General features: G+C 41.0%; 1 protein-coding gene across 1 annotated transcript in view; it reads right to left on the bottom strand.

The window, feature by feature from the left end:
- The window catches only part of LOC124287712, a 38,811-nt gene extending 31,754 nt beyond the window's left edge, over nt 1-7,057 (bottom strand). Inside the window, exons 1-3 of the mRNA XM_046724242.1 lie at nt 6,907-7,057; nt 5,213-5,266; nt 4,273-4,482 (exon numbers count right to left, since the gene is read on the bottom strand). Coding sequence (XP_046580198.1) covers nt 4,273-4,482; nt 5,213-5,266; nt 6,907-6,961 — 319 coding nt within the window. The 5' untranslated portion in view covers nt 6,962-7,057. The remainder of the gene's footprint in view (nt 1-4,272; nt 4,483-5,212; nt 5,267-6,906) is intronic.
- Nucleotides 7,058-11,290: the final 4,233 nt, after the last annotated feature.

Below are 11,290 nucleotides of genomic sequence, written 5' to 3'. Positions count from 1 at the left end.
CATCTGTCCTGTGTGTCATTCCTGATGTGTGTCACCTGTCCTGGTATTACTGTGTCACCTGTCATTACTGTGTGTCACCTGTCCTGGTATTACTGTGTGTCACCTGTCCTGGTATTACTGTGTGTCACCTGTCCTGGTATTACTGTGTGTCATTGTCCTGGTATTACTGTGTGTCACCTGTCCTGGTATTACTGTGTGTCACCTGTGTGGTATTACTGTCCTGGTATTACTGTGTGTCACCTGTCCTGGTATTACTGTGTGTCACCTGTCCTGGTATTACTGTGTGTCACCTGTCCTGGTATTGTGTGTCACCTGTCCTGGTATTACTGTGTCACCTGTCCTGGTATTACTGTGTGTCACCTGTCCTGGTATTGTGTGTCACCTGTCCTGGTATTACTGTGTGTCACCTGTCCTGGTATTACTGTGTGTCACCTGTCCTGGTATTACTGGTGTGTCACCTGTCCTGGTATTACTGTGTGTCACCTGTCCTGGTATTACTGTGTGTCACCTGTCCTGTGTCACTGTCCTGGTCCTGGTATTACTGTGTGTCATCCTGTCCTGTCCTGTGTGTCATCTGTCCTGGTATTACTGTGTGTCACCTGTCCTGGTATTACTGTGTGTCACCTGTCCTGGTATTACTGTGTGTCACCTGTCCTGGTATTACTGTGTGTCACCTGTCCTGGTATTACTGTGTGTCACCTGTCCTGGTATTACTGTGTGTCACCTGTCCTGGTATTACTGTGTGTCACCTGTCCTGGTATTACTGTGTCACCTGTCATTACTGTCATCTGTCCTGGTATTACTTTCGTGTCATCTGTCCTGGTATGTGTGTCACCTGTCCTGGTATTACTGTGTGTCACCTCCTGTCCTGGTATTACTGGTGTGTCACCCTGTCTGTGTGTCACCTGTCCTGGTATTACTGTGTGTCACCTGTCCTGGTATTACTGTGTACTGTGTGTCACCTGTCCTGGTATTACTGTGTGTCACCTGTCCTGGTATTACTGTGTGTCACCTGTCCTGGTATTACTGTGTGTCACCTGTCCTGGTATTACTGTGTGTCACCTGTCCTGGTGTACTGTGTACCTGTCCTGGTATTGAGTGTGTCATTGTCCTGTGTTACTGGTGTCGTGGTATTACTGTGTGTCACCTGTCCTGGTGTTTGTGTGTGTCACCTGTGTCATGTCACCTGTCCTGGTATTACTGTGTGTCACTGTCCTGGTATCTGTCCTGTCCTGGTATTACTGTGTGTCACCTGTCCTGGTATTATTGTGTGTGTCACCTGTCCTGGTATTACTGTGTGTCATCTGTCCTGGTATTACTGTGTGTCATCTGTCCTGGTATTGTGTCCTGGTGTGTTCACCTGTCCTGGTATTACTGTGTGTCATCTGTCCTGGTATTACTGTGTGTCACCTGTCCTGGTATTACTGTGTGTCACCTGTCCTGGTATTACTGTGTGTCACCTGTCCTGGTATTACTGTGTGTCACCTGTCCTGGTATTACTGTGTGTCACCTGTCCTGGTATTGTCTGTGTGTGTCACCTGTCCTGGTATTACTGTGTGTGTGTGTCATCCTGTCCTGGTATTACTGTGTGTCACCTGTCCTGGTATTACTGTGTGTCACCTGTCCTGGTACTATTACTGTGTTACTGTGTCACCTGTCCTGGTATTACTGTGTGTCATCTGTCCTGGTATTACTGTGTGTCATCTGTCCTGGTATTACTGTGTCATCTGTCCTGGTATTACTGTGTGTCATCTGTCCTGGTATTACTGTGTGTCATCTGTCCTGGTATTACTGTGTGTCATCTGTCCTGGTATTACTGTGTGTCATCTGTCCTGGTATTACTGTGTGTCATCTGTCCTGGTATTACTGTGTGTCATCTGTCCTGGTATTACTGTGTGTCATCTGTCCTGGTATTACTGTGTGTCATCTGTCCTGTCCTGGTATTACTGTGTCACCTGTCCTGGTATTACTGTGTCACCTGTCCTGGTATTACTGTGTGTCACCTGTCCTGGTATTACTGTGTGTCACCTGTCCTGGTATTACTGTGTGTCACCTGTCCTGGTATTACTGTGTGTCACCTGTCCTGGTATTACTGTGTGTCACCTGTCCTGGTATTACTGTGTGTCATCTGTCCTGGTATTACTGTGTGTCATCTGTCCTGTCTGTGTGTCATCTGTCCTGTATTACTGTGTGTCATCTGTCCTGTCCTGGGTATTACTGTGTGTCACCTGTCCTGGTATTACTGTGTGTCACCTGTCCTGGTATTACTGTGTGTCATCTGTCCTGGTATTACTGTGTGTCATCTGTCCTGGTACTGTGTGTCACCTGTCCTGGTATTACTGTGTGTCATCTGTCCTGGTATTACTGTGTGTCATCCTGTCCTGGTGGTATTACTGTGTGTCATGTCTGTCCTGGTATTACTGTGTGTCATCTGTCCTGTTATTACTGTGTGTCATCTGTCCTGGTATTACTGTGTGTCATCTGTCCTGGTATTACTGTGTGTCATCTGTCCTGGTATTACTGTGTGTCATCTGTCCTGGTATTACTGTGTGTCACCTGTCCTGGTATTACTGTGTGTCATCTGTCCTGGTATTACTGTGTGTCATCTGTCCTGGTATTACTGTGTGTCATCTGTCCTGGTATTATCTGTGTCACCTGTCCTGGTATTACTGTGTGTCATCTGTCCTGGTATTACTGTGTCCTGTGTGTGTGTCATCTGTCCTGGTATTACTGTGTGTCATCCTGTCCCTGGTATTACTGTGTGTCATCTGTCCTGGTATTACTGTGTGTCATCTGTACTGGTACGACTCACCTGTCCTGGTATTACTGTGTGTCATCTGTCGTGGTATTAATGTGTCATCTGTCCTGGTATTACTGTATACTATGGTCATTTCATTCATGACAAAACGCACACATACAAATACATGTACCTACAGCGCTTCATCTCCAGGGTATAGAGATTATCGAGGATGACAGCGCTGATAATAATAATAATAAAATAAAATAAATAGGAAGGTGTAAAACCATATTGTTTTCAAGAATACAATTATATAAAATGTAAATTTCAACACTAGCCCTTATTGTACAGTATAAAATATAGATGAAGTTGCATTGGTGACGGAAGGCATAGGTGACACTGACACAATGACTCAAGTAGAATTAATTCATTACAAATACAAGTACTGTATGAAACTACTTGTACATCTACAGTATATACACCCATAGAGCATCATACAGGATGACATACATTTTGTTATAATACAATACAAGGACACTCAAACATTGTTTAAACATTGACACATAATTGTTTGATCGGCATTCCAAAAGTTGGTGAGTCAATAATGAAACACACAACTACAACGCAACCGTCCGGATTAACGAGGCTTCACTGTATATGGATGACAACTTCTTGTTTATTGCATGGAGTGACGTTTAGGTGTAGATTCCTACACCGTTGTCGAGCTCAAAGCTTATTGAGGCAAAAAGGTTATTGAAGAATACACATCTGGCTACCACTGTGTCTTACAAGTATATCTTAGCATCGTACACTGAAAGGTGTAACACTGAAACACGATCATTCCGTTCTGTCAGCTCGAAGCGTGTTCCATGTAAACGATTTTCATATCGTGTCTATAGTTCACTAAACCACACCTCATCATCAAGACGCCAAAGTGACCCTTAATAATTCCATTGGAAACAGACGACGAAGAACTGGTGAGCAGATGTAGATATGATTGAGTGTCTGGGTAAAGGGGATAACGTCTGGGATCCGGGACTTCATTCTGCGTCGAGACCAGCGGACAACACAGTCAAGAAGGTTTCTATTTTGCTGCGATTAATTGAATACAATCTAGACTGTGCTACAGAAATATTTATTGTATATAACTGGTTTAATCATCACATTTCGCTAAGAGCATTCCGCCGGTCAATACTACGGCCATATTCGGACAGGTACTAAGAATCACGTGCATGCGCCTTGCCTGGTCCTTCGCGCTGTTTCTCTATGTGATTAAAGTTTTTGAGAAAAGCAATCTTTGTGTCTTTACTCCATTTACAGTTGTGGTAATTTATTCCCCGGATAGATCTAAAAGCGTGGCATTCTTCTAGATATGTAGCTTTTAATTTATCTTCAGTGAAAATGGGAATAACTTTTTTTACCACCACTAAGCGAATCCGTTAATGTTACATTACCCTTCCAAATGTCCTGGCGAGACACGACAAAGTTCTTTGTTATGAATAATAATATTAACTCAGATTTTAACAAGCACTGATCGAATGCCTCGACTTCAGTTACTCCGTCAGGTACAATTTCTTCTTCCAAAGCCACGCTAACCCTGTTCCCATTATACAGCTGAAGATCCTGCAAGGTGGATCGCAGATCCATTACGTCATCTTCGTCATCCTTGCTGTAGACTAACGTGGCATGGGAGAACCCAGGGTCGGGGTCAGTGCTGGAAGGTAGGTTGAAGATGACGTTGTTGGCTAAGGAAAAGGGTAGGACAAAAACAAATGCGTTAGTTCAGAATTAACAAATAAGAAAACCATCTCAGCCTGATCATATTTGAAATACTGGTATCTAGCTCTGCCAGGTTGTTGGCGAACGTCTGTGTCATGTACATGGTATCGCAATCGCCCATTTTACGGTAATGTTACCGTTCGAAGCTTTCTGAGAAAACAGGAAAACTATATATTTCTTATGTTACAGGTACTTTATCTCTGTTATCTGTTAAACTCAATAGTCGTATGTCGTTTTAAGTATTTACATTTTGCGTAAATCCTAATACATCCACATATATAATGCGATTCATGGTATTTTGAAACAAATGAAAGTTATATTTTTATAGCATGATATACTTCGCGTTTATGTTCATTGTATCTATGGTCTTTGTATTTTTCAACATTGGGGACCTTAAAGTATTAAAAAACGTCAACCAGAAAGCTTTCTCAAATGTTAGAATTGTGTGGGAGAAATGCTATTCAACGTTTTGTAGGTTACAAGTAATGACCTCCACGTTTGTAGGAATTTAGGAAACAAATCATATTTCATTAAAAATATAAGGTATTTAGGGGATGATAAAAATGACAATTGAGGAATGCAGATGGACGAAGGTGAGTCCTGCATAAAATGATATTTGACACAGAGAAAATATATTTCTCTACAGACAGACACATCTACGTCACCACTATTCACAAAATAAGTGCTGGTACATACCTTGGCCAATAGCAACAACAGATTTGACCGAATGTGAGTCTTTGATTCCAGTAACTAAAACATACATGAAACACTTTCTAGTATGATTTTCCCATGCAAGGTGGAGACATTGCTGGCAAGTGATAGACAATGTCAGCTTAATCGCCAAAGGTGTTTTGGAGACAAAATAGGAGATAGGGAGGTTAAAACACGAAGCAGTGTCACATGAAGCGTACCACAGGTGCATATGCTCAGCGTGATTCAGTGATATAATATTTCCGGACGAGGATGTGATAACACAAAATAATGTACAGTGTGATTTGAAAATATGTTCCCTGACAAAAGTACTGACTACAATTCGTCAGTTGTAGCTAAGTTTTATTGAAAGAGATACCAGACACTGATTGTAATTAAATAAAATGGGTACATGGTGATGTTTTTCAAATACAAGCGACAAAACCCTTTCCACATTCATAAGAAATCCCTGCTAATTGCAGAGTCGATTGTACAAGTGTGACTATGTCATGAGCTGATATGTGTTTCAGCAGTATTGTAGCTGTATCGCGTCTGGACCTGACAGCAATACGATGACATAGCATGTGTTTATGAATCACTATGAAATAGAGATGATACCAGGTGTTCGCGAACAGGTGAGTGTATCCTGCCCCACTGGTGGCACCCGTCATAAACATAAGCAAAGTCTAGTCAGTTGTTCACCAATAATAATTCGAGAACGTACGGTATAATTCAAAATAGGGAATTGCATCGGACATCATTTTTGTCAGACGCATCTTTGGAAATTTTGTCCACATGTCTACCAAAAAACCTCTTGGAAGCTTTACTGAGGGCTTGAATGTTGTAACCTTGACCAAACAACTTCTGAGCAAGAGTGGTATGACATTCTTTGAAATCCTGATAAAAAGAACATGCTCGATAGTACCTCAAAAGTTGTGAAATGTAAACACCAAAGGCTGAAGATGTTGGAATATTGCTCTGCATTAAAGGGAAGTTGACTATTGGAAAGTTGAAATCATCCCTTTGGTCATACAGCCAACTCTGAATCTTTATGCATAGATCTAAATATGAAACAGTTGATGTGATCTCACTCGTCTCCTTAATTTCAAGTTGGGAAGGTGGAAGGGAACTGGCTATTTGATGGTTATTGAACGATATTAGATCATCGATGTACAGTAAAACTTAAGTCAGATGTCTTGGTCAAAGTCACCATATCAGCCTTTCACATAATTGGATTTACCTTAAGTTGTTTATCAGGTAACGATTAGGAAGGCTACGTATGAAAAGTTGGCTCTGTCTGTGACATCAGGCATCCATAGATCGTGAAGTTACTTTGATGAACCATCCAGTACTGCTGGTTATAACCAGTGTGCTTGGTAACACATTGAAAACTAGACCTTCAAAGCCAACCAGTCACTGCAATCAGCTTCGGCCATCACTTTCTTGTAAACAGGCATGTGAAGAACATCTTCAGTGAAATTGATAGTGATATGTTCAATGCTGAGTGAGAACCAGAGACCTTGTGCTGCCATACTAACGGACGGCATAGCATAAGCTGATGATAACGATATCAAGACGAACTAGAATTGAAAATTAATGAATAAATGGGGGTTGGAGTAGGAAGGGAAGAGATCGTAGACATGTGCAGAAACCCGTGTGCAACACAGCTGTAACTATGGCAATCAAATTCTTTAACTTGCCTTGCATTTGAGGCCCATGCAACAGACTCCTTAACCACTCACACATTCTACTCATAGTTCTATGCTCAGAGTGAACACACCGTTAGGTCAGTATCAGTGTTACTCCGTACTTTCCTTTCAAGCAGGAAGTGACGCTTGTTACGCCATCTATGTTTAACAACTGGATTGTCCCCTCTCGCAACTACCCGTAAAGCTTGCCCCTGAATGAATCGTGTTCGTAAAGCGTGAAGCACCCGCATGTAAATCGCATGTTTGCTGCAGGTAGTAATATATACCGAACTGTCAGTGGAAGGGTGTGATGGGTGGTTGTTTTACCCGCTGGAAACTAGCAACAAGGCCAGTTTCTCCTGAAAATGGGAACAAAGCAACATGCAAAGCCGTCATAGAATATAACAAGAAACCGAAAACAAAATTCTTCTCTGGCTTTTTGAAAACGAAGAAATTAGCATTCCCTAACTTACTCATGAACAGCAGTCATCTACAATAATACACGGAGCGAATATATATATGAGGAAGTGTATTAGAAGGACCTTGTCTCAGACGCGCGTTATTCAAATATTTTGTACGAACAAAGCTTGCCTGAAGATAAAAACAGTAGATTTTCTTTTTAAACAGCCGTTTTTACTCACATTGACCATACATATTGTTATATGAAAGTGTAGCATGCAATTAAACAGTGTTGATATTGCATCAAACTGAGTGCGTTAAGATACAGTAAAAGTTAATAACATTGTGTTTGATATATGGCAGTTTTATATATTTTGAGGCTTTTAGGAGTCAGGTGTACTCTGGACTTTATTTAGAACAGCTGTAGACTAATCCACGACAGTATAGCTTGGAATGTTCTAGTATGTATACGTAAGGCCATCTAAGTCGGTGAATAGATGCCTCTATCATCTCACATGACATCAAAACCAGATCACATTTTCACCATGGACATCGCGTATGGGACTTTATATGAAACTTGACCGCTACTGCTGCAAGATAAATCTGATCATTTCTACTGTTGTGTATTGGCAAATAAATTGTATTGCAGTATATTGCGATTCAGGTACCCGTATTGCGATACGTATTGCGATATAGTTTGACAGTAAGTGACATTAATTGTACATGTCGATCCTATTTTCCACATTATAAGTCCCTAAAATATATATGTTATGATTCTGATAACAGCCATCGCAAACTTAGGTTGCATAGTTAGGGATTCTATTTTCTCTCTCTTTTTTCATTTTTTTGGGTAAATTTATAGTTTTACAATATGCCGTTTTGTCATTGAATAGCGAAGTAAAACATTTGTTGTGAAGGAAAGTCTGTGTAGATTTTAATTTAAACCATAAACATAATCACAAAAACTTCTTATATGTTATTTATATACCGGCTCTCAGAAAACAATATTACAATAGGTATCGTCTGAAAATGGTACAGCGGTATACCGGTAATAGAGTGCAGTCCTAATAATTTCATTGCTGTTGCCACGGTTTCTGTATTTTATACAGTCGTTGTCGTTGTGCTGCCACTGAATTGTGTCTTGTCACTCTAGTGTGTACTGCTATTGCCATTGTGCTGCCACTGAATTGTGTCTTGTCACTCTAGTGTGTACTGCTATTGCCGTTGTGCTGCCACTGAATTGTGTCTTGTCACTCTAGTGTGTACTGCTATTGCCATTGTGCTGCCACTGAATTGTGTCTTGTCACTCTAGTGTGTACTGCTATTGTCGTTGTGCTGCCACTGAATTGTGTCTTGTGTACTGCTACTCTAGTGTGTCTTGTCTGCTGCTATTGTCGTTGTGCTACCACTGAATTGTGTCTTGTCACTCTAGTGTGTACTGCGTTGTGCTTGAATTGTGTCTTGTGTCACTCTCTAGTGTACTTGCCGTTGTGCTGCCACTGAATTGTGTCTTGTCACTGCTATTGTCGTTGTGCTGCCACTGTCTATTGTCTGCTATTGTCGTTGTGCTGCCACTGAATTGTGTCTTGTCACTCTAGTGTGTACTGCTATTGTCGTTGTGCTGCCACTGAATTGTGTCTTGTCACTCTAGTGTGTACTGCTATTGCCATTGTGCTGCCAATGAATTGTGTCTTGTCACTCTAGTGTGTACTGCTATTGTCGTGCTGCCACTGAATTGTGTCTTGTCACTCTAGTGTGTACTGCTGTTGTTATCACTTTGAAGTGATTTGTATTGATTGAATGGAATCGGTGGATGAAACAGTGAGAATCATCTGCTGCCATATATGGAAATCTAAACTTGTTTCCCACTGAGTAATTATACCTCCAAGCAGCAGAGATAAACAACAGATCACCTTCATCTTCCGATAGTTCTAATAATACGTTAACCTCAAGTAAATCACAACCTCTGCTAAATGGAGGTCTCCTTCGTGGAGGATTATCTCACATGACATACAAAATAATAAACCATACCATATGCAAATGTGCTACATGGGCATTGTCAGCAAAGTGTTCAGGATATAATGTAGCACGCTTCTACACCTGCTGTGCACTGCTGGTGTGTGTTTGTGTGTGTGTTACATTGGAAGTTTCATGTCCAAGATTGGATGTTTCATTTCCAAGATTGGATGTTTCATGTTCATTACCCTTTCATACTGTGTCAGCCTGGCCATGAGTAGCTGTTTGAAGACGTGCACACTCAACGACATATCTTTGAAATGAACTGAATTCGACCAGTTAGATGTGTGTTAAGGAACTCTTGCGATTTCTTACAGAAATGTCGTGTATATTGTTTCTAACATTTCATATTTCAAAAGTCTTGCCAATACATTACAGCTTACAACTCGATAAAGTTGTTTCATCTGCAAGAGGTATACTGGGACTAGATTAAGTCCATATAGAGAGTTGTTCAGTAGATCATTAGACTAGAGACCAAAGAGCCTTGCAGATATGACACGTCCTTGGCCAACGCCTTGTTTGACATGAAATAAAGCCACAAGTGATGCTAATATAAGTGATTCCATGGAGTTATATGGTAGCGCAGAATTCTCCATACTTTACCAGTAAATCCGTATCTACATGTATCTTACTTGTAATACAAACCGTCAAGCCATACCCCAGTGAATGCTTTCTAGGTATCGTGTAAACGCAGTATACAGGCGTATCTCTCGCGTTACAGTAGGCAAGACTTTCCTGAGACTACTATGTCAGCGCCTTTTCTAAATCCAAACTGAAAAGCATGTGGAAATGTGACATTATTATTAGTCCACTAGTCTTTGAAGTATACCTCTTTCTAATAATTCGCGTGTTAGCCCTTTAGCTAGTAGAGTCGGTTTTACATATCCCATAACCTTTGTTTTCAGGGAGGATATGACCGACATACATCTCTAGAATACAGTTGTATTTAACAATACGTATTGTATGCATGACCTTCTTGATTATAAAATGTCTCTTGAGGTTGTTGGTTTCACACTTAACTCCTTTGCGTTCGACATCTAGGTTATATTGTTGTTTCCAATCGCCCCTTAACAGTATGGTACTGGAATGAACAAATCTCAATGTCAGATCAATGTTCTAGATTCCTACAATGTTCTTCCTGAGAAAATAATACTTGTTTTACATCTGACATCAAACATGTCTATACACAAAGTTGCAGCTATCTCGGTTGTGTAACTTCTGAGATGTGTGTGTCCTTAAACAAACGACAATATGTGTTGCTATACATCATAACAATTTTTCAGATTACTAGACTTGTGGTTTCTAGGAGGATCTCAAAAAGTTTTCACTTTCATTTAAAACCAGGCACAATTTTAATTAAATCCAGTCAGTTAATGATAATAATAATAACTGTGATTTCATAATATTCAATCAAGCTAAATTGTATTGGTCTTTGACCTAAAAAAATCTTGACTTGTCTTATAATGCATGTCTTATTCCATGTACAAGACACATGCTCCAAGCACCAACACACAATCTGATTATTATTACCCCAGGTAACCCAAGCTGCCTGTGAGACGCTAGTAGGTTAATAGTCACATGACTTAACCCACCAAATACCCATTTTCTGCTGGACGAACAGAGGCAAGGTTGTAACGGCGGCTTAGCTGATTGGCTACTGTGAGAATGCGGAGCCAGACAAGGGAGGTAATAAACTCATCGCCCCAAGCCGTAGATGCATCCAGGGCATAGTGGAGAGTGATCGTAACGTATACCCTGGAGATTATCGAGGATGGGGGCAGGACCGAAGTCCTGGACCTCTCAAGAGTCATGATTCCAAACACGTCACCCATCCAAGAACTCTCCGAGCCCAACGCTGCTCAACTTCAACTGATTTGTGACCTGGACCTAAGCTCTATGGACAGGACCACTTGCCACGCTGATGACTCTTGACTAACAATGACTATCAAAGTCGGAAACAAGTACACTGAAACAATACATA

Source organism: Haliotis rubra, unplaced genomic scaffold (assembly GCF_003918875.1).
Source record: "Haliotis rubra isolate DU_JTF1 unplaced genomic scaffold, ASM391887v1 Scf405, whole genome shotgun sequence".
Taxonomy (NCBI): domain Eukaryota; kingdom Metazoa; phylum Mollusca; class Gastropoda; order Lepetellida; family Haliotidae; genus Haliotis; species Haliotis rubra.
The sequence above is the reverse complement of the archived record's forward strand: the minus strand, read 5'-3'. Positions and strand labels throughout refer to the sequence as shown.